This window comes from Podarcis vaucheri (assembly GCF_965113315.1).
Source record: "Podarcis vaucheri genome assembly, chromosome: 10".
NCBI lineage: Eukaryota > Metazoa > Chordata > Lepidosauria > Squamata > Lacertidae > Podarcis > Podarcis vaucheri.
Window position 1 is genome coordinate 71089694 of NC_138748.1, and position 23897 is coordinate 71113590.

Here is a 23897-nt window from a genome sequence, read left to right on the forward strand (position 1 = left end):
ACGAGATGGTGGGACAGTGTTCTTGAAGCTACCAGCATGAGTTTGACCAAACTGCGGGAGGCAGTGGAAGACAGGAGTGCCTGGCATGCTCTGGTCCAGGGGGTCACGAAGAGTCGGACACGACTAAATGACTAAACAACAATTACCGCTGTGATAATTTGTTATACGATATAGCCGGGAGCTCTGCCCTTCCCTCCATCTACTCACCAGGCAGGAGCAGTTCATACAGGGGTTCGAGGAGGCAGCAAAGACATCTCCTTCCTGATATCTCTGTCCTTCGTACTCGCAACCTGGGCAAAAAACAAACAAACAAACAAAACAAAACAAAACAAAACAAAACAAAAAGACAGGTGAGGAAAAGGCAAGGAATTAATGCAACGCTTCTTAACCACTGCCAGAATTAAGAACAAGTATATTGATAGCAAACAATTAAGAACAAGTATATTGATAGTGAAATAATTATTAAGCTCTAACTTATTAAGCTCTGACTTATTAAGCTCTAACCTCAGTGCGGCGTTGCATGGATGCTATCAGCCTGTGGCACTGCTGAGGTGTTATGGAAGACCAGGATGCTTCAATAGCAGCCTTCAGCTCTTCTGCATTGCTCGGTCTCATGTCACGCCGCATTGATGCAAAAGAGGCCCAAACCAAGTACTGAGTACATGTGCAGGCTTCTATTTCTCAGACGTCCAATATTGCTCTATTTGCAGTCCTTGTTTTGCTGATTTCATTTAATATTCTAATTTTCTGAGATTGCTAATTTGGGGTTTTCATCAGTGTACGCTGATCATCACAATTATAACAAATAAAGGCTTGACATATCTCACTTTGCAGGTCAAGAGTCTATCCCATATATTAGTTTCACCTTTTAAGTTGACCTACTGAAATAAATGAACTTTTCCATGATATTCTAATTTTCTGAGTTTCACCTGTAGAGAAGTGGGAATTTCTCTTACACAAGCTGCAGAAACCCCCCTCCCAAGGAAAAAGGAGGCCAAAATCTTGCACTATTTCAAACCGAAAGCAGACAACACAAGAAACATGGAGAGCTTGAACTCTCACAAATGGTCTGTCGACCGTACCTGGCATGGGAAGGATACGGAAGCAAACTTGATAAAGAGGAAACACTTTGCACAAATGAATCGGGTCCAAGGACTGACAAGAGCAACGGCCCAGTGTATAGCTGTCAACTTACAGATTTGAAAATAAGGGACCAGCAGCCTCGAAAATAAGGGATCAGCAGCCAAAATAAGGGATTTTCCAGGCACAGGTATGTTCAACTTCTGAGCCCCTCCGAGCCAAAGGCAGAAAGCCCAGCCAGCAGCCAAACGAAGCCTCAAGCGGTGGTTCCCACAGCGCAGCAACCCGGCAAAGGGGATGCAGCAAGGAAAACCACCGTCACCTCTCCGCTGGGAAGCACTGAGCAAAGGCGAGTCCCCAGGCAACGCGGCCGATTTGATCGGCACAAGGCATGCAAGGTCCACCCCCCAGTCGTTCTCAGACTTCTTATTGGGTGAGCAACGCAGCCAAGCAACACAGTTGGAGCCTCCCTCCTCCCTGGCCGGCAGGGAGGGAGGGAGAGGAGCTGCTTCCTTTGAAACCTGAGAAATTTAAGGGACATCATCAATAAGGGACAGCAGCGGGACACGGTGCTGGGATAAGGGACTTTCCCACCAAATAAGGGACGGTTGACAGCTATGGCCATTGATGCTCTCGGGGCGCTCCCTTGCGTCCTTACCTGGATGGCAAACCGGGCAGCACTCGCCAGGCGGCGTGTATCGCTCCCGGCACGAAAGCTCTGGGCAGCTGGGTGCTTGGCATCGGACGTTGCCTGCCTAGGAGAGTTGCAGAAAGAGGAGAGAATTGTACGGCGGTGCCAATGTGGTCACGAAACGCTGGGCAGCGGTGAACACATGGCAGGAAGGGTGAGTGCATTGCTTGGTCTGATGACCACGTCACAGCTACTGCAGGCCTATCGTAAAACTGTAGTGATGCAATTTTGGTTTGATTAGGCCCTAAGCTCCTGAACAGGATGCAGGTGGCGCTGTGGGTTAAACCACAGAGCCTAGGACTTGCCGATCAGAAGGTCGGCTGTTCGAATCCCCGCGACGGGGTGAGCTCCCGTTGCTCTGTCCCAGCTCCTGCCAACCTAGCAGTTCGAAGGCACGTCAAAGTGCAAGTAGATAACTAGGTACCACTCCGGTGGGAAGGTAAACGGCGTTTCCGTGCGCTGCTCTGGTTCGCCAGAAGCGGCTTAGTCCTGCTGGCCACATAATCCGGAAGGAAGCTGACCCGGCTAGTAAAGCCACATGACCCGGCTAGTAAAGCGAGATGAGTGCCGCAACCCCAGAGTTGGCCATGACTGGACCTAATGGTCAGGGGTCCCTTTACCTTTACCTAAGGTTTAGTAGTGTTTTGATGGGACACGGGTGGCACTGTGGGTTAAACCACAGAGCCTAGGACTTGCCGATCAGAAGGTTGGCGGTTCGAATCCCCGCGATGGGGTGAGCTCCCGTTGTTCAGTCCCTGCTCCTGCCAACCTAGCAGTGCGAAAGCACAAAGTGCAAGTAGATAAATAGGTACCGCTCTGGCGGGAAGGTAAACACCTTTTCTGTGCGCCGCTCTGGTTTGCCAGAAGCGGCTTAGTCCTGCTGGCCACATGACCCGGAAGCTGTACACTGGCTCCCTCGGCCAGTAAAGCGAGATGAGTGCCGCAACCCCGGAGTCGGTCACGACTGGACCTAATGGTCAAGGGTCCCTTTACCTTTACTCCAGGACCGGCAAGGGCACAGCCTAGCTTCTGGCAAATGTAAAAGCCCTTCTTGCACTAGACTTCTGTTGATGCAGCCCAGAATAGCATTGGCCTTTTTTGCTGCTGCATCACACTGTGGGTTCATGTTCAGTTTGTGGTCCACTAAGACCCCCAAATCCTTTCCAGATGTACTGTGCTTTAGGCACAATTCCTCACGGTGGTTGGCATTGCCAGCTGCCTCCTGTCACAGACTGGCACCAGCCCTGCACCTGAACCTGATCTGGAAGAAGGGGATTGATACAGGTGCTAAATCTGATCAGCATCTTTCTTTCTTGATGGCACCCCTTGGCATTGACCCATCAGCCTCCACCCCTTCCTCCGCGCTCACCTGGCAGATGCAATGCCTACACGTCTCCTCCAGGTATCTCTGCCCATCCTTCAGGAGGTGCCCTTTGTAGAAGCAACCTCCGCACACTGGGCAACACTTCCCCTGAGGGGTTGCGGGGTGCTGGCATGGAGCAGGGGAGCAGTCCTCTCTCTTGCAGGACACTTTACCATCCTGGGTACAGAAGGCACAGCGTTACTGGACAGCGAAAGCACGCACGATGCCCAAAGCAATGATTCCATTATTATTATTATTATTATTATTATTATTATTATTATTATTATTGTCAATTTTATACATTTCAATAACTTTATGGCCCTTTTAACATTTCAAAACTTGTCTTCCTGCCCCCTCTTTCTGTGGTTCCTCAAATATATTTTTAATATTTTCTGCATATCCAAATTAACCTAATTTGCTCAATACGAAATTGCAGGGTATTACAATAATCCTGCCAATGTTCTTATCCATTTACAGTTTATCTGTAAATCTTCAATAAACCATTTCCATTGTTTTATATAAAAAAGTTTGTTCTCCTGATTTCTTATTCTTCCGGTAAGTTTCGCCATTTCTGCATATCCCATAAGTTTTTGTATCCATTCTTATTTTGCAGGAACATCTTCTTCTTTCCATTTTTGGGCAAGTAACATTCTTGCCTCTTTGGTCATATACATCAATAAGTTTCTATACAGTTAGGGTAGTTCTGCCCCTATAATTCACAAAGGAAAGCTTCTGGGTTTGTTTGTTTACAAAAGTTATTTTATTTTAATTTTTTATGGATTTTCCAATTTTAAGAATTTTATAACATCGTCATATAACATCATTCGCCCTGCCAAGCTCTTAATTTCCCTCCCTCCGTCTTTCTGGTTTTCTTATATTGCATTTTTATTTCCACACTTTTTTTTTAACATCTCCATTCTATATCTGTCATATATTATTAAACACTTTAATCACCAATAGAATGTCCCTTCTTTGAAACGCTGTGAGTTTTATCTCAGTCCTGCTAGTGTCTTTATACTGTATGTGTACAATGATTCTCTATATATAATATAAATTTACTCCATTCTCTCTGGAACACTTAGTCGCTCTGGTTCTGGATTCTTCATTCATTCATTCAATCATTCAATCATTCAGTCAGTCAGTCAGTCAGTCAGTCAGTCATTCAATCAATCATTCAATCAATCATTCAATCAATCAATCAATCAATCAATCAATCAATCATTCAATCATTCATTCATTCATTCATTCATTCATTCATTCATTCATTCAACAGCACCTTCAACAATTGACTTATACTTTTCTATCTGGACAATGTCCTCCTGTGATGCTTACCTGACACCCTCACATTAGTGCCTTCTGTAGGGGCACACCTGGGCTATGGCACAGATGTGAGGGTCCCCTAGTCCAGTGTGGGGGTAGCACCCCCTAATGGGCGGAGGGATTTCCTAACGGGGATTCGCCACTATGGCTCACAGTGGAACCAAGGGGCTCTCGTGCCAACAGGCACCAGAAAGAGGAAAGGCAGATCCTTGCGGGTTGGGTGTGAAAAAAAAAAGAAAAAGGGCACACACACATATATATATACCCCACAGAAAAAGTCCTGAAACCATTTTGTCCCTCCCAAATTGGCCTCAAATATTTCTCTGCAAGGTCGAAGGAAAATGGAAAAGCCTCCCCATTGTCTTTTCCTTCACAAATCCTGTCTTAAGGGTATGTCTGTGTATGAATAGGGTCAGCCTGTGACCTGGCTCAGGAACTAAGTATTTATCATTACAAAAGACTGGCCAGGCTCCCCAGGGTATCCAATCAAGTAAGCTTTAACAGGTAACCTGCCAGACAGGAGGCAAACAACGCACTCAAATTTCTGTTGTAGACCGCCTTTTCTGTGATGTAGGTATGATGTGTCTGGGGGGTGGTCTTAGGTTACACCCCTTCTGTGATGTAGGTATGATGTATGGAGGGGTGGTCTTGAGCTCCAGGGCAGGGAATTTAAAATCTCTATATAGGGCGGGGGCATACCTTTGTTCTGGGGTCCTCCTCCTTTCCTGCGTGTGAGGGGAGCACCCTGTTGCAACAGATCAATAAAGATCAGGCTTATGAGCTGCTTTGCTTATCAATATTCTCTGGTTGGCCTCTGTTATTTTCTCCGACCGATGGAGAACCTACAAAGGACTCTATAAGGGCTCTTGTGTCCCCCATAAGGGAATAAGGGCAGATTTTTGTTTATTACAGGTGTCATCCTAACAAGACCCCCCCTTCTTACCTCACAGCGGCAGGTCCAGCACAGCTCTGGGCTCCAGTTCTCGCCTTCCTTCCGGCCGTCAGCACAGCCTGCAAAGGAGGAGGGGAGAAGGTCAGTACAGAGGAGAAACTGCACATGTTGAATTTCCTCCTGTGGTCAAGCTGTCAGCAATGATGGAATCATAGGATCACAGTTGGGAGGGACCTCTGGGGTCATCTAGTCCAACCCCCTGAAATTCAGGAATCTCATGCAAGACAGATGGCCTTCCAACCTCTCCAAGGCAGGAGAACCCACAACCTGTCAAGGGAGACCGTTCCCCTGTCGAACGGCTCTTCCTGTCAGAAAGTTTTTCCTGATATTTAGTTGGAATCTCTTGTAACTTGAAGCCTTCTGCCGGTTCCCTCCCTGCGAGAAGTGAGGTTACAGGGAACCAGGCAGAGGGCCTTCTCGGTGGTGGCTCCCTCCCTGTGGAACGCCCTCCCACCAGATGTCAAGGAAATAAACAACTATCTGACTTTTAGAAGACACCTGAAGGCAGCCCTGCTTAGGGAAGTTTTTAATGTCTGACGCTGTATTGTTTTTAATATTTGGTTGGAAGCAGCCCAGAGTGGCTGGGAAAACCCAGCCAGATGGGCGGGATATTAATAATAATAATAATAATAATAATAATAATAATAATAATAATAATAGGACAATAGGACTATTGGGACTTCAAAGAAGATTGGGAACTTTTTACAGACTATTTTAAAAAACAACAACAAAATGATTTGGACTCCTTGGCAGGTTTTTAATAAACACCCACAAATTTATTAGTAGAATATAGGACAGATGACGTAATAATATGTACAGTTTTTTACATGCAGAGAACAATACAGTGGTGCCCCGCAAGACGAATGCCTCGCAAGACGAAAAACCCGCTAGACGAAAGGGTTTTGCGTTTTTTGAGCTGCTTCGCAAGACGAATTTCCCTATGGGCTTGCTTCGCAAGACGAAAACGTCTTGCAAGTTTGTTTCCTTTTTCTTAACACCGTTAATACAGTTGCGGCTTGACTTCGAGGAGCAACTCATAGAACGCGGTGTGGTAGCCTTTTTTGAGGTTTTTGAAGACTTTGGTGATTTTTGAAGCTTTTCCAAAACTTTCCCGACACCGTGCTTCGCAAGACGAAAAATTCGCTAGACGAAAAAACTCGCGGAATGAATTAATTTCGTCTTGCAAGGCACCACTGTACGTGCAAACAGATCATGGGGGGTAATAATGGGGGGTAATAATGGGGGGGGGAAATAAATGTAATTGATTATTTGAATAATTTGGTTGAAATTTGAAATTCTTTAATAAAAATATATAATAATAATAATAATAATAATAATAACCCAAGCTGCATGTAATAATAACCCAAACCCTTGCATGCACTCACCCAGACAGCGAGGCCGGTCGTGGCGCAGCGAGCACTCTGCTTTGCCATGCGCACACACGCAAGTGGTGCACAGATCTCGATCCCAGGAAGCGCCGTCCTCATAGCGCTGCCCTTCCCAGAGGCATGCTGGCCGCCGACACTCACAGTCCTCCAGTGACTTCACGCGGCCCAGCAGGTCCGAATTCTGGGGAGGAAAAGACGTGGGACACTGTGGGTGACTGGAGGGGTTACTCTGGATCCTAACAGGGGAGGAGGAGGTCTGAAGAACAAGGCTCTGTCTCCCCCCGCCCCATGAAAGAATCGCATTTGATATTCAGGATAGAACCCGCTATTATGGAAATCGCGCTTCACATCTGCGCACAAGACCAAATCGTGCCACACACTCGCACAGATACGGTGCTTCAGATTGTGCTGTTTTCATGTTGCAAACGGGCCTCTGGAACGGATCCCGTTCGCAACCAGAGGTACCACTGTATTTACAGTGCCTGATTTTATTTATTTACAGTGGTACCTCAGGTTAAGTACTTAATTCATTCTGGAGGTCCGTTCTTAACCTGAAACTGTTCTTAACCTGAAGCACCACTTTAGCTAATGGGGCCTCCCGCTGCCGCCATGCCACCAGAACACGATTTCTGTTCTCATCCTGAAGCAAAGTTCTTAACCTGAAGCAATATTTCTGGGTTAGCGGAGTCTATAACCTGAAGCGTATGTAACCCGAGGTACCACTGTATTTATTAAAGATTTTCTTGTTTTACAAAAGTGTGTGCAATGTCTCTCTCTCATATTTTCCTCCCCATGTAACATTTTTACAAATCAGTTTCATTTGTTGAGACATTAGAAAGAAAAGGGGGAAAGCGGTGGGGGGGGTGCCTGATGTATTTGTGGTTATTTATGGTTACTGTTGCTTTTTTTATTGTTCCCTTTGTGAATGATGCCATGGCCTTTGGCTTGCGCAATAAAGTTTATGATGATGATGATGACGAATGGACATATGGCAAAAATGCTGCTGTCACAAGATTCCTGTGGAGCCGGGGTTAGACTAGATGACCGCTGGGTTCCCCCCGAACTCTAAAATTCTGCGTGGTGGGACCTGAGCTTCCCTCACCTGCTCTTTAACCATGTCCAGCATCGTCCCCAGCCCGTCCACCAGTTCCTCCAGCCTCCGTATCCTCTCCTCTGCGCTGGCTGCGCTGGATCTCGCTGGTCCCGGGGGCGGGAAGTCGGACTCACTTGGCTCCCGCTGGTAGTGGCGGATGTCCGTCAAGGCCGGTGGCTCAAGGGGCGGCGGAGAGTCCAGCTCAGGCAAGTGCTCGTTTGGTAAGTCCATATAGCGCTCCTCAGCTGTGGTGTAGGAGAGAGGGAGGAGGCCTGGCTCTGTGGGTCAGCGAAAGGGAGAGAAAAGGTGGCAACCGGAATGGTCAAAGGGGTGGAGTGACAGATGGATCTATTGCTTCTGCAAGGGTAACATTTGGTACTGGACCCAGTGCCCAGGACTGTGTGGATTAAATTAAACTGAAAACTGTGTTTCGAGTCCTCAGGATTGCGGATACAGTGGTACCTTGAGAAGTGAACGGGATCCATTCCGGAGCCCCGTTCGCATCCAGAAGCAAACGTAACTAGCGATGACACGTCTGCGCATGCGCACATCACTTTTCGCCGCTTCTGTGCATGAGCGTGACGTCATTTTGAGCATCTGCGCATGCGTGAGCAGCGAAACCCGGAAGTAATGAGGGTGAAAGAGGAGAGCGCAAAATATGGTCTGAAGCTCAACATCAAAAAAACGAAGATCATGGCCATTGGTCCCATCACCTCCTGGCAAATAGAAGGGGAAGAAATGGAGGCAGTGAGAGATTTTACTTTCTTGGGCTCCATGATCACTGCAGATGGTGACAGCAGCCACGAAATTAAAAGACGCCTGATTCTTGGGAGAAAAGCAATGACAGCATCTTAAAAAGCAGAGACATCACCTTGCCAACAAAGGTCCATATAGTTAAAGCTCTGGTTTTCCCAGTAGTGATGTATGGAAGTGAGAGCTGGACCATAAAGAAGGCTGATCGCCGAAGAATGGATGCTTTTGAATTCTGGTGCTGGAGGAGACTCTTGAGAGTCCCGTGGACTGCAAGAAGATCAAACCTCTCCATTCTGAAGGAAATCAGCCCTGAGTGCTCACTGGAATAATAATAATAATAATAATTTATTATTTGTACCCCGCCCATCTGGCTGGGTTTCCCCAGCCACTCTGGGCGGCTTCCACAGAAACCAAAAAAACATTAAAATATCATACATTAAAAGCTTCCCTGAATAGGGCCGCCTTAAGATGTTTTCTGAATGTCAGGTAGTTTTCCATCACCTTGACATCCGATGGGAGGGCATTCCACAGGGCGGGCGCCACCACCGAAAAGGCCCTCTGCCTGGTTCCCTGTAGCTTCGCTTCTCGCAATGAGGGAACCGCCAGAAGGCCCTCGGCGCTGGACCTCAGTGTCCGGGCAGAACGATGGGGGTGGAGACGCTCCTTCAGGTATACTGGGCCGAAGCCGTTTAGGGCTTTAAAGGTCAACACCAACACTTTGAATTGTGCTCGGAAACGTACTGGGAGCCAATGTAGGTCTTTCAAGACCGGTGTTATGTGGTCTCGGCAGCCGCCCCCAGTCACCAGTCTAGCTGCCGCATTCTGGATTAGTTGTAGTTTCCGAGTCACCTTCAAAGGTAGCCCCACGTAGAGCGCATTGCAGTAGTCCAAGCGGGAGATAACTAGAGCATGCACCACTCTGGCCAGACAGTCAGCGGGCAGGTAGGGTCTCAGCCTGCGTACCAGGTGGAGTTGGTAGACAGCTGCCCTGGATACAGAATTGACCTGTGCCTCCATGGACAGCTGTGAGTCCAAAATGACTCCCAGGCTACGCACCTGGTCCTTCAGGGGCACAGTTACCCCATTCAGGACCAGGGAGTCCTCCACACCAGCCCGCCCCCTGTCCCCCAAAAACAGTACTTCTGTCTTGTCAGGATTCAACTTCAATCCATTAGCCGCCATCCATCCTCCAACCGCCTCCAGGCACTCACACAGGACCTTCACCGCCTTCACTGGTTCTGATTTGAAAGAAAGGTAGAGCTGGGTATCATCTGCATATTGATGGACACCCAGTCCAAACCCCCTGATGATCTCTCCCAGCGGCTTCATATAGATGTTAAAAAGCATGGGGGAGAGGACGGAACCCTGAGGCACCCCACAAGTGAGGGCCCAAGGGTCTGAACACTCATCCCCCACCACCACTTTCTGAACACGGCCCAGGAGAAAGGAGCGAAACCACTGTATAACAGTGCCCCCAGCTCCCAACCCCTCTAGACGGTCCAGAAGGATGTTATGGTCGATTGTATCAAAGGCCGCTGAGAGATCCAGCAGAACTAGGAAACAACTCTCACCTTTGTCCCTAGCTCGCCGGAGATCATCAACCAGTGCGACCAAGGCAGTTTCAGTCCCATGATGAGGCCTGAACCCTGATTGGAAGGGATCCAAATGGTCCGCATCCTCCAGGCGTGCCTGGAGTTGTTCAGCAACCACACGCTCAATCACCTTGCCCAAGAATGGAAGATTTGAGACTGGGCGATAGTTGGCCATACTGGCCGGGTCTAAAGATGGTTTTTTAAGAAGCGGTTTAATGACCGCCTCTTTCAGCGGATCTGGGAATGTTCCCTCACAGAGGGAAGCATTCACCACCCCGCAGAGCCCATCGCCCAGCCCTTCCCGGCTAGCTTTTATAAGCCAGGATGGGCAAGGATCAAGGAGACAGGTGGTTGGTTTCACTCGTCCAAGCAGCCTGTCCACATCCTCGGGGGTAACGGATTGAAATTGATTCCATGCAACTTGACCAGACAGGGCTCTAGCACTCTCCCGCCCCAGCCCTGCTCCCACGGTGGTGTCTAGCTCCTTCCGAATATGAGTGATTTTATCTGCAAAAAACGTTGCAAAATCGTTGCAGGAGATCTTGGGGTCTTTACAAGGCCCCGATGGTAAAGGTGGTTCCGTTAAGTTGCGGACCACCTGAAAGAGTCTCCTGCTACTATTTTCTGCAGATGCAATAGAGGCGGTGAAGAAAGTCTTCTTCGCCGTCGCTATCGCCACTTGGTAGGCTCGACGTTGAGCTCTTACCTGTGTCCGGTCAGATTCGGAGTGAGTTTTCTGCCACCGACGCTCTAGCCGTCTCAGCGATTGTTTCATCGCCCTCAGCTCCGAAGAAAACCACGGGGCTGTCCGGGCTCCATGCAATCGGAGAGGGCGCTTCGGAGCCAGACAGTCGATAGCCCTGGTTAACTCCGCATTCCAGCGGGCCACCAGGGAGTCAGCTGAAAGGCCATCAACATGGGATAAAGCATCCCCTACCACTCTCTGGAAACCATTTGGATCCATTAAGTGGCGGGGGCGGACCATCCGAATTGGTCCCACCTCCCTGCAGAGGGGAAGGGTCGCGGAGAAGTCCAGTTGCACCAGGAAGTGATCTGACCATGGCACTTCTTTGGTTTCATTTTTACTTAGTGTCAGATCACCCACGTCGCTAGAGGTGAATACCAGGTCTAAGGCATGTCCATGACTATGAGTTGGGCCCAACTTATTCAGGGACAGCCCCATGGAGGCCATGCTTTCCACGAAGTCCCGAGCGGCCCCTTGTAAGGTCGTGTCGGCGTGGATGTTAAAATCCCCCAGGACAACCAAACTAGGTGTCTCCAGGAGAACATCCGCCACGACCTGAAGCAGCTCGGACAGGGAATCCTTGGTGCAGCGGGGAGGTCGGTACACCAAAAGGAATCCTGTACTGCCCCTATTGCCCAACTTCCAGAACATGCACTCAGAAAACTGGGTCTTCCCAGTAGGACGCCTGGTGCAGACTAATGACTTTCTAAAAATCACTGCAACCCCCCCTCCCCGCCCACATGACCTGGGTTGCTGTGCGTAAGAGAAACCTGGTGGGCAGGCGGCAGCAAGGACAGGCCCATCTGCCTCATTCAACCAGGTCTCTGTCACACAAGCCAGGTCAAATCCTCCATCCACAATCAGGTCGTGGATGGCAGTGGTTTTATTCACCATTGACCTGGCATTACACAGCAACACCTTCAGGTTATGTGGGTTTCCCCTGTTGATTCCAGTATCCATCTGGTCAAGGCCAGACCCGGAGGCAGGGATAGTCTTCAAACAACGACTAAACCTGCCTCCTCGGTAATGACATGGTCTGGTCTTAGCGTAACTCCGCCTCCTGCCCATGATCACCGAGATCGGATGTCCCAGTGCTTCCCGCCCTGTGGAACTTGTCCCAGCCATCGTGTTGGCTGGGGCCTCACTCCCAGGCAGCCCTGGTCCCACCCCTTAAAAACAAAACACAAACTATACAGAACCAATAAAACAACAGAAAACAAAAACAGAACAATTACACTAAAATTAATCCCCAACCAAATATCCATTACACCCACCCACCCCCAGCAAGAGAAAAAAGGAAAAAAAAAAGAAATACAAATTTAAATTGCCACCGACTGCTTGAGGACATTTTAAAACACATTGGAACAGGGAAGCAATTGCAGAACACTTCCCAGCTTCCCCAAAAGTTTGTTCCAAATAAGGGCCTGGGCCACGCCCCCTGGGCCAGTTGGAGAAGGCCCTGGAAGGGAGCAGGCCCTGCAGTCCTCACCCAGCCGATGGTCCGAGGCTTCCCTGCAGCAGGAGTCCCTTTATAGCCGGGAGAAAGGGCCTGGGCCACGCCCCCTGGGCCAGTTGGAGAAGGCCCTGGAAGGGAGCAGGCCCTGCAGTCCTCACCCAGCCGATGGACAGATCCTGAAGCTGAGGGTCCAAGACTTTGGCCACCTCCTGAGAAAAGAAGACTCCCTGGAAAAGACCCTGATGTTGGGAAAGATGGAGGGCACAAGGAGAAGGGGATGACAGAGGATGAGATGGTGGGACAGTGTTCTCGAAGGGACCAGCATGAGTTTGACCAAAATGTGGGAGGCAGTGGAAGACAGGAGTGCCTGGCATGCTCTGGTCCAGGGGGTCACGAAGAGTTGGACTCGACTAAACAACAACAACAACCTTTTTTACAACCCAGTCCACACTCAAGCCCCCTGCTGTACCAGGACAAATCAGATAACATCTCATCCTGCCAACAGTCAAGATGTAATTGACTCACACCTCTAGAGACAGGTAAAGGTAAAGGTAAAGGGACCCCTGACCATTAGGTCCAGTCATGGCTGACTCTGGGGTTGCGGCACTCATTTTGCTTTACTGGCCGAGGGAGCCAGCGTACCACTTCTGGGTCATGTGGCCAGCAAGACTAAGCCGCTTCTGGCGAACCAGAGCAGCGCACGAAAATGCCGTTTACCTTCCCGCCAGAGTGGTACCTATTTATCTACTTGCACTTTGACGTGCTTTCGAACTGCTAGTTGGCAGGAGCAGGGACTGATCAATGGGAGCTCACCCCGTGTCGGGTTTTCGAACCGCCAACCTTCTGATTGGCAAGTCCTAGGCTCTGTGGTTTAACCCACAGCGCCACCCGCGTCCCTTTAGAGACAAGTAGCTTTATGTTTAAAGAGACCAAACACCCATTCCCCAGAAGGCTACAGTTTTATCTCTCCCACAATGACTCACTCCTGCGTGAACCAGTGTTTGACATACCAGGATTTCCCAACTTCACTACATCCCTCCTCCCCTATGCCAGGTGTAATTTTACGAGATTCTGCCATGCTGTTTCTTGGCTTTTCTCAAAGATAAAATGTCCCAAAATCTGCATTCCTTTGATTGCTTGCCTTGCCCTCTGAAACTTTAAATTAAAAGGAAAAAGAACAAGGAAGAAAGCTGTTCGTCCGTCCTCCCGCTGCCCCTTCATCTCTGGTGGGACTCCAGCCCCCTCCTCACAGCCTGACCACCACCAGCAGCTTGGATCAGGGGGCAGCCGGCGGGGTTGTGAAGCCTCAACCCCTCCCTCCCAGGGGCCCAGCGGGGGGTGGGTGTGTGGGTCCAGACTCTGGGCAATTCCTCCTGCCCGGCTGACCCTTCCAGGGGGGCTGGAGGCCAGAAGCGCTTAATGAGCAGAAGGGGGCAAGTTGGGGGCAGCCAGAGCCGAGATGCTCATTAGATGCATGGATGGCTCAGGGATGGCCTTGCCAGCAGCTGGGAGGAGGGGAAAGGAGTGGGAGAGCGCAGGAATTGTGGCCAGAAAAAGGACGGAGAGGTCAGGAGGAAAGGTGGGCAATGCACAGGGCAGGGATGGCCATAGGTGCCAACTCCCTGGGGCACTGGGGGCCTGAGCACTCACAAAATTCCCGATGATGATGATGATGATAATAATAATAATAATAATAATAATAATAATAATAATAATAATAATAATACTTTATTTATACCCCGCTGGGTTTCCCCAGCCACTCTGGACGGCTTCCAACAAAATATTAAAATACAGTAATGCCTCAAACATTAAAAGCTTCCCTAAACAGGGCTGCCTTCAGATGTCTTCTAAAAGTCTGGTAGTTGTTCTCTTTGACATCTGCTGGGAGGACGTTCCACAGGGCAGGAGCCACCACCGAGAAGGTCCTCTGCCTGGTTCCCTGTAACCTCACTTCTCGCAGGGAGGGAACTGCCAGAAGGTCTTCGGAGCTGGACCTCAGTGTCCAGGCCGAACAATGGGGGTGGAGACGCTCCTTCAGGTATACTGGACCAAGGCCATTTAGGGCTTTAAAGGTCAGCACCAACACTTTGAATTGTGCTCGGAAACATACTGGGAGCCAGGCACCCACAAATTTCAGTGCCAGGGCCATGCACCCGTAGCCCTAGGCACCCACAGTCGCAGGGCCAGGCTGGCACTCCTGGGAACAGCCAAGAGGTGCCCTCCTGATGATGTCATAGAACTGGAAGGAGCACCAAGGGTCATCTAGTCCAACCCCCACAACGCAGGAAACTCGAACCCACAACGCCGAGATAGAGTCTCATGCTCTAGCTCAGGGGTCAGCAACCTTTTTCAGCCGTGGGCCGGTCCATCTTCCCTCAGACCTTGTGGGGGGCCGGAATATATTTTTTTTGGGGGGGGATGAACGAATTCCTGTGCCCCACAAATAACCCAGAGATGCATTTTAAACAAAAGCACACATTCTACTCATGTAAAAACACCAGGCAGGCCCCACAAATAACCCAGAGGTACTTTGTTTTTCCCTGCTATGTTGTATTTGTTAAAAATATGGAAAATCAATAAAAAATATTGGGGGGGGGGGGGGAGAACTTGCTGAATGCAAGAGCTGTTTGACGCCCACAGAAGGTGCTGGTGGATTCTCCCTCACTGGAGGTTTTTAAGATGGGATTCTTTAGCTGCGATCCCTGCGTTTCAGGGGTTGGGCTAGATGACCTTTGGGTGCCTTCCAATTCTATAAATCAGTGATTTGGACAAAGACATCAGAGGTCCCTAGTGCCCTTTTCCAGGAGGCAGCTTCTCCAATGCTTGGGAAATGTGGGAAGGAAGTGGGGGGATGAAACCAGCCCCCCACAGATCACTGCAGCCTCTGGAACACAGTGCTCACGCCAGAAATCCCGCAAAGCCGTCTGAATTTTAGCAGGGCTTAAAGGAACTCAACTTGCATCCAGCTCCACAGCCACTGCCAGTCTGCAGTCAAAGGTCAAAATGTTTTGGCAGGCTCAGTCTGATGACCCTTCAGAAGCCTCTTTTCAGGTAATTGGCCAATTAATTACCCCGCCGCCCCTGCCCCAAAGAGGTCATGGGGCAAAGAGTACGAGGTTTTTGAGAAATGAGGTTGAGCTGTGTAATCGAGGGAGGACCGTAGAACTTTCACATCTTGGAGCACAAAAACAGATCGCTGCAAGCTGCGTTCCAGCTCACGCCAGAAAGTTGAGTTTCTTAAAGAGCTCTGTCGCCTCAACCCCTTGCGAAAGGATATTGTGGAGGTGGGAAAAGATAAAGAAAGGGCACAACAAACGACCGGGGGTGGAGCGACTCTCCCGTGAACAAAAGCTGCAGCATTTGGGGTGTTTTAGTTTGGCAAGAAGAACCAGATGCAGAAGGACACGATGGGGGACACATGACTCACTAGCAGGACATGGGAAAAGGATCTAGGGGGTCTTGGTGGACCACAAGCTTGACCTGAGTCCACAGTGTGATGCAGCAGCAAAAAAGGCCAATGCTATTCTGGGCTGCATCAACAGAAGTCTAGTGTCCAGATGAAGGGAAGTCATAGTCCCGCTCTACTCTGCCTTGGTCCGCAGGCCCTGTGGGGGGGGGGCATACGGGCTTCCGATTCCAGAGGGGACCTCTGTCAGCATATTTATCTATATTTTCCATTTTGTCTTTATATGCAGATACGGCTCAAGCCTTGAAATAAAGTATTTGTCAGCATAACTTGTGAAAATTATTTATATGCTTACTTATTCATAGAGACGTGGGTGGCGCTGTGGGTTAAACCACAGAGCCTAGGACTTGCCGATCAGAAGGTCAGCGGTTCAAGTCCCCGCGATGGGGTGAGCTCCCATTGCTCGGTCCCTGCTCCTGCCCACCTAGCAGTTCGAAAGCACATCAAAGCACAAGTAGATAAATAGGTACCACTTCAGCAGGAAGGTAAACGGCGTTTCCATGCACTGCTCTGGTTCACCAGAAGCGGCTTAGTCATGCTGGCCACATGACCCGGAAGCTGTACGCCGGCTCCCTCAGCCAGTAAAGCGAGATGAGTGCCGCAACCCCAGAGTCGGCCACGACTGGACCTAATGGTCAGGGGTCCCCTTTATCCCTTTAGCCCTTTACCTATTTATAAGACTTCACCAATCTGGGCAGCACAATTTAAGAAGGATGTTGACAAGCTGGAATGTTTGCAGAGGAGGGCGACCCAGATGATCAAGGGTCTGGAAACTAAGCCTGATGAGGAACGGTTGAAGGTGCTGGGTATGTTTAGTCTGGAAAAGAGGAGACTGAGAGGAGATATGAAAGCCATCTTCAAATATCTCAAGGGCTGTCCCATGGAAGAGGGAGCAAGCTTGTTTTTCTCCTGCTCTGGAGGGCAGGACTCAAACCCGTGACTTCAAGTTGCGAGAAAGGAGATTCTGACTGAACATTCAGAAGAGCTTTCTGACAGTAAGAACGGTCTCCTGCCAGAGATTGTGGACTCTCCTCCTTCCTGGAGGTGGGATGGCCACCTGTCAGGGATGCTTTAGCTGAGATTCCTGCATTTCTCCAAAGTGAAAACCTTCTGAGATATAATATATAATTGAAAAAGTTTTTAAAATATAACTTTAACGAAAAAACCAGAGGCGTTTTTATTAGGTTTAATTGGAGAAGAAATACTTTATATGAAAGAAAATTGTAAACATCTGAAAATGTTTGTAGGTTTGCATTGAAATGTTTTGTAATGTAAATATAAGGGACTGATTTACCGATAACAAGATGAAATATTATAATAAGATAAAAGGTAAACATGTGATTATAGAAATGCGGAGAATATAGAAAGGTGTGTGGAAGTCAGAAAGAGGGAGGGAAGGAGGTCGGTGCTCTTACAGAGTAATGTATCAAGTTATAAAATTATTTTTATTTATTTATTTATTTACGGCTATTAGCCCATAAAATATATACAAACATAAAAGGACAGAGGCATAAAAACCGATATATTCGGCACCAGAAGGAGAACATCACGATGCAAGGGTGGGTCATTGAGCAGAGCCAAATAACAGCTTGGGGCCCGGGGAGCTCCAAGGGACGGATGGCAGGAAAAGGAAAACTGAAGACGAGATCCGACATGCACTCTCAGCATAGCTGTCCGATTAGTTTTGGTGATGTTGTTGTTTTTTAGTGGTTTTTGTGTGAGAGATAACCGCGTTCAGGAATATAAAATTATGTAACAAAATTATGATAAAAGTGGAAAATTTAATAAAAATCATTAAAAAGAGTGAAAGAGATTCCTGCATTGTGGGGGTGTTGGACTAGATGTCCCTCAGGGTCCCATCCAACCCTACTATTCTAAGAGGGCATGGCTGGCTGGAACCCTTCAGAGGAGCACTCCATTCCACAGGGACGAGGAACCTGGGGTCTCCGGAGATATCCTTGCCATTTGCCAGTTCGATTCCCGTCAGTTGCGACTACGCAGCTCCCCCATCCCTGCCAGAAAGCAACATTTTCTGGCCAGTCTTCCTTGTTGTTTAGTCATTTAGTCGTGTCCAGCTCTTTGTGACCCCCTGGACCAGAGCACGCCAGGCACTCCTGTCTTCCACTGCCTCCCGATGTTTGGTCAAACTCATGCTGGTAGCTTCGAGAACACTGTCCCACCATCTCGTCCTCCATCGTCCCCTTCTCCTTGTGCCCTCCATCTTTCCCAACATCAGGGTCTTTTCCATGGAGGCTTCTCTTCTCGTGAGGTGGCCAAAGTCTTGGAGCCTCAGCTTCACGATCTGTCCTTCCAGGGAGCACTCAGGGCTGATTTCCTTAAGGATGGATCTGTTGGATCTTCTTGCAGTCCATGGGACTCTCAAGAGTCTCCTCCAGCACCAGAATTCAAAAGCATCCATTCTTCGGCGATCAGCCTTCTTTATGGTCCAGCTCTCACTTCCAAGTCCTCCTTGGTCTTCCTTATTTACAGGAAGGCTAACAGCAGCCAGCCCAGCTACAGACTTATTAGCTGAAGAACAGCTGTTCTAACTACACAATTTGCCTAATATTTCCTTGGCAGATGAGAAGCCTGAGCTTAGATACATAACTTCCTCTCTCGGGAACAGGCAGACATCAGATCAGGCCTTTAAAGCCACGGATGCTATATTTACCCCCAGGCACTCGGTTCATAGATACAGCAGGAAATGCGGAGGCTCTCTGTGTACAACTTTTTTTAAAAAAAGATCTCTGGGTCCCGTTTGCAATTTTTACATTAACGATGCCATTTCCATGCTGAGAAAGAGAGGTCAGTGCTGCCTTTGTGCGCTTGGCGATGATGCGATCCGGTCTCATGCATGAACAGGTTTGCAGCGTGGGTCGACAACTTGGGGAATTCTTCCAGAGGTTTTGGGGAAACCAAAGTAGTGGATTTGCGTAGGAGGCCCCAAATAAATCCATCTCATCTTTTAGGTCTCGCCTTTTTACTTGGTATAGTGGGGGGAGAAATCCCCAAAAAGGATGTTACTTTTTTTCTGTATGCCACAACAGCTGCGAGAATATTATTAGCGAAGAATTGGAAGAAACAAGATTTACCAACTATCGAAGAACAGCAGATGAAGATGATGGACTATATGGAACTTGCTGAACTGACCGGGAGACTCTGAGACCAGAGAGAAGAGACGGTGGAAGAAGACTGGAAGAAGTTTAAAGAATATTTGAAAAAAATATGTTAATATTTAAATCTTAGAATAGCTTTGGAAGTGGATATAAGCTGTAGGGTTAGAAGTAGAAGATAGTGTATTTTAAAATAGTATTATTTGTAAGTGATAAAATGTGAAGATTTTTATGGTAAAAGTAAGTGCGATTTAAAAATGGTTTAAAATTATGATATATGAAGCTGCTGAAGATGAGGTAAAATGAAAATCAGATAGGGGGCTCTTGGGGAAGCTCACCTAACAATGTTCAGAAAAAAATAAGGATAAGACAAGAATGTGTTTGTATTGTTTGTTTGTGTTATAAAATGAATAAAAAATTGGGGGTGGGGGGAAAGAAAAAAGAAAACAGGATGTTGGAGTCGATGGGCCATTGAACTGCGCTAGCAACCGCTTCTCTTGTTCCTATGTCGTGTCCTTAACAGCTATAATACTTAGCGTAGAAAATAAATGGATCATTTGCAAAGCCCCAGAGAGAGATCTCTCCAACACGCCATTCACTTGGCTCGGGAACAGAGAAAAACATCAAGCCCCTCGTCACCTCCCTCCAGACAGATCGCCCCCCACTCCTTTCCCACTCTAATCCAGATGTCAGCCCCTCCTCTCCCAACAGCTGGAGCCCTTCCAAGGCCCACAAATTGTACCCGCCCAGGACAGGGAACATCTGGCAGTGCGGCTGATTCCTGCTCTTCGCACAGATGTTGAAGGCTTGACAGGGCGAGAACGTTCCCAAAGTCAGCGGATTGCTTTGATGTCACGTTTCTTTGCTTCCCCGTTCCCACCAAGTCCATTCCGAGCGGATGAAGAATGATAAAACTGTAGAGATGGAAGGGATCACCCGCCCCGGGTCATCTAGTCCAACCCCCGCTGCAATGGAGGAATCTCAGTTTAAAAACCACCTTTCGGTCTTCTCATTTCCAGGCTAAACATACCCAGCTCCCAGATGTTCTGGACTACGAGTCCAGACGTGCTTCCATCAGCCACCGTTTCATACAACTCTGTACTGGACTGGGCTGATGGGAGTTTGAAATATACTCAGAGTCGAGAGTGGATTTCATGCTCTTTATTCAGCTCATGGTGGTGAGGAGGAATGGAAGTTCCCCCAGAATGTCTGCTTTATATACATTATTTACACAATAGGTCCCACGTGATTGGCTAATTCCGGGATTCTCCTGTAGGCCAATCAGGTTGCAGATTCACGTCCACCTGGAGCTGGATTGGGTGGCTCCTGTGGACCAATCAGACTGCTGCATTCTGGACCCTATTGTCCTAGGGCCAATCAGACTGCTGCATTCTGAATCCTATTTTTCTAGGACCAATCGGACTGCTGCATTCTGAATCCTATTGTTCTAGGACCAATCAAACTGCTGCATTCTGGACCCTATTGTTCTAGGACCAATCAGACTGCTGCATTCTGAATCCTATTGTTCTAGGGCCAATCAGACTGCTGCATTCTGAATCCTATTGTTCTAGGGCCAGTCAGACTGCTGCATTCTGAATCCTATTGTTCCAGGGCCAATCAAACTGCTGCATTCTGGACCCTATTGTTCCAGGGCCAATCAGACTGCTGCATTCTGGATCCTATTGTTCTAGGACCAATCAGACTGCTGCATTCTGGACCCTATTGTTCCAGGGCCAATCAGACTGCTGCATTCTGGATCCTATTGTTCTAGGACCAATCAGACTGCTGCATTCTGGACCCTATTGTTCTAGGACCAATCAGACTGCCGCCTTTTGGATCCTATTCAACTCAGTACATAACAGTTCCCAAAGTGAGCGGGCCGCTTTGATGTCTCGCTACTTTGCTTCCCAGTTCCCACCAACTCCATTACGAGCGGAGCAGAGACAATTCTCTTACGTTTAGTTGGAGAGGATATTCCTAAAAAAGATGTAAATTTGTTTATGTACGCCACAACGGCTGCAAGGATACTTCTGCCTCAGAAATGGAAACAGCAGGTAATTCCAACATTGGAGGAATGGCAGAGTAAGAGGGTGGAATACGTAGAACTGGCAAAGCTGACGGGGAAATATGGAATCAGCGCAACAAACTGTTTCAAAAGGACTGCAGCAAATTTACCGTATTTTTCACTCCATAGGACACACCAGACCATAGGATGGCGAGAACAGGGGGGGGGAATTCTCCCCCTCTCTGCACAGTGCCCCTTCCATTTCTCCTCCCGCTTCGCTGAAGGGGCGCTGCACAGAGAGGGAAAACTGTGCCGCGTCTCTAGCGAAGCGAAGCCTGGGAGCAAGAGGGATCGGTGTGCACTGACCCCTCTCACTCTCCAGGCTTCAGACGGCTATCCGCAAGCCTTTGGAGCGCTGCCTAAAGCCTCTGGAGCACAGCGGGAGTTCCCACTGTGCTCCGGGGGCTTCAGGCGGCTTCAGCGAAAGCAACGCGTAGCCTCCGGAGTGCGGAGGGAGCGCTCCCTCTACGCTTCGGAGGCTTCGCGTTGCTACCGCTGAAGCCAAGGAGCCTGCATTTGCTCCATAGGACACACACACATTTCCCCTTCATTTTTGGAGGGGGGGAAGTGCGTCCTATAGAGCGAAAAATACAGTGCCGTATTTTTCGCTTTATAACACGCACCCGACCATAACACGCACGTAGTTTTTAGAGGAGGAAAATCCGTAGGCATGCCACCCATAGGCATTCCCTCCATAACACGCACAGACATTTCCCCTTACTTTTTAGGAGGAAAAAAGTGAGTGTTATGGTGCAAAAAATACGGTATATCATATATGAAAGAGCATCATAAACATCTGAAAATGTTTGTAGGTTTAAGTTGAAATGTTTTGTAATGTGAATATAAGAAACTGATTTACATATAATGAGGCGAAGTACAAAAAGAAGATAGCAGGTAAGAAAGTGGTTATAGAAAGACTAAGAATCCAGGAAAGATATCTGGAAGTCAGAAAGAGGGACCAGGGAAGGAAGTTGATGCTCAGTTTGAGCAAGGTTTCAGGTTACAGAACTATGTAATAGAATGTGATCATGATAAATATGGAAAACTTAAAAGAATTAATTTTTTTTTAAACTCCATTCCGAGCGGATGAAGAATGATAATATTGTAGAGATGGAAGGGATCACCCGCCCCGGGTCATTTAGTCCAACCCCCCCCCTGCAATTCAGGAATCTCAGTTTAAAAACCACCTTTTGGTCTTCTCATTTCCAGGCTAAACATACCCAGCTCCCAGATGTTCTGGACTATGAGTCCAGACGTGCTTCCATCAGCCACCGTTTCATACAACTCTGTTCTGGACTGGGCTGATGGGAATTGTAGTCCAAAAGGCCTCAAGTGTGGCAGGTTGGCCAAGGGCGTCTCAGCCAACGCCTGCGCAGACAAACCGGTGTACCACCCAATGCCCCCAGCTCTTACCTGGCAGGTTCTCGCAGTGCCAGGGACGGTGGGGGAAGCCACTGGGTGAAATCTCTGCTGTCTGCCAGTAGCCCTGCAGAATGAAAAGAAATAAAATGAAATAAAATAAAGCCACCCTAAAAATGCCTCGTGGGGATATGAATTGAGAAAGAAGTGGTTTTGTTAAAATCAAGCACCAGAATAATAGAATCTGTTTTTGGGGGGACAGGGGGCGGGTGGGTGTGGGGGACTCCCTGGTCCTGAATGGGGTAACTGTGCCCCTGAAGGACCAGGTGCGCAGCCTGGGAGTCATTTTAGACTCACAGCTGTCCATGGAGGCGCAGATCAGTTCTGTATCCAGGGCAGCTATTTACCAGCTCCATCTGGTACGCAGGCTGAGTCCCTATCTGCCTGCGGACTGTCTCACCAGAGTGGTGCATGCTTTAGTTATCTCCGGCTTGGACTACTGCAATGCACTCTATCTGGGGCTACCTTTGAAGGTGACCCGGAAACTGCAACTAATCCAGAATGCGGCAGCTAGACTGGTGACTGGGAGCGGCCATTGAGACCATATAACACCAGTCTTGAAAGACCTACATTGCCTCCCAGTACGTTTCCAAGCACAATTCAAAGTGTTGGTACTTTAAAGTCCTAAATGGCCTCGGTCCAGTATACCTGAAGGAGCATCTCCACCCCCATCGTTCAGCCCCGACACTGAGGTCCGGCTTTGAGGGCCTTCTGGCGGTTCCCTCCCTGCAAGAAGCCAAGTTACAGGGAACCAGGCAGGGGGCCTTCTTGGTGGTGGCGCCCACCCTGTGGAACGCCCTCCTACCAGATGTCAAAGAGAAAAATAACTACCAGACTTTTAGAAGACATCTGAAGGCAGCCCTGTTTAGGGAAGCTTTTAATGTTTAATAGATTACTGTATTTTAACAGCGTGAAAGCCAGCCAGATGGGTGGGGTATAAATTATTATTATTATTATTATTATTATTATTATTATTATTATTACTACTACAGTGGTACCTCGGGTTAAGTGCCGTATGTTTCGCTCTATAAGACGCACCAGACCACAAGACGCACCTAGTTTTTGGAGGAGGAAAACAAGAAAAGAAATATTCTGAATCTCAGAAGCCAGAACAGCAAGAGGGATCACTGCCTAGTTAAAGCAGCAATCCCTCTTGCTGTTCTTGCTTCTGGGATAGCTGCGCAGCCTGCATTCGCTCCATAAGACGCAAACACATTTCCCCTTACTTTTTTGGAAGGAAAAAGTGAGTCTTAGAGAGCAAAAAATACAGTACTAAATTCATTCTGGAAGTCTGTTCTTAACCTGAAGCACCACTTTAGCTAATGGGGCCTCCTGCTGCCGCCGTGCCGCCAGAGCACGATTTCTGTTCTTATCCTGAAGCAAAGTTCTTAATCTGAAGCA

The 23897-nt window shown here is 48.4% G+C and overlaps 1 protein-coding gene across 1 annotated transcript in view; it reads right to left on the reverse strand.

Moving 5' to 3' along the window:
• The window catches only part of KCP (kielin cysteine rich BMP regulator), a 104289-nt gene that overhangs the window by 72523 nt on the left and 7869 nt on the right, over positions 1-23897 (reverse strand). Inside the window, exons 3-9 of the mRNA XM_082238688.1 lie at positions 22491-22563; positions 7897-8165; positions 6792-6975; positions 5398-5465; positions 3141-3311; positions 1739-1835; positions 208-290 (exon numbers count right to left, since the gene is read on the reverse strand). Coding sequence (XP_082094814.1) covers positions 208-290; positions 1739-1835; positions 3141-3311; positions 5398-5465; positions 6792-6975; positions 7897-8165; positions 22491-22563 — 945 coding nt within the window. The remainder of the gene's footprint in view (positions 1-207; positions 291-1738; positions 1836-3140; positions 3312-5397; positions 5466-6791; positions 6976-7896; positions 8166-22490; positions 22564-23897) is intronic.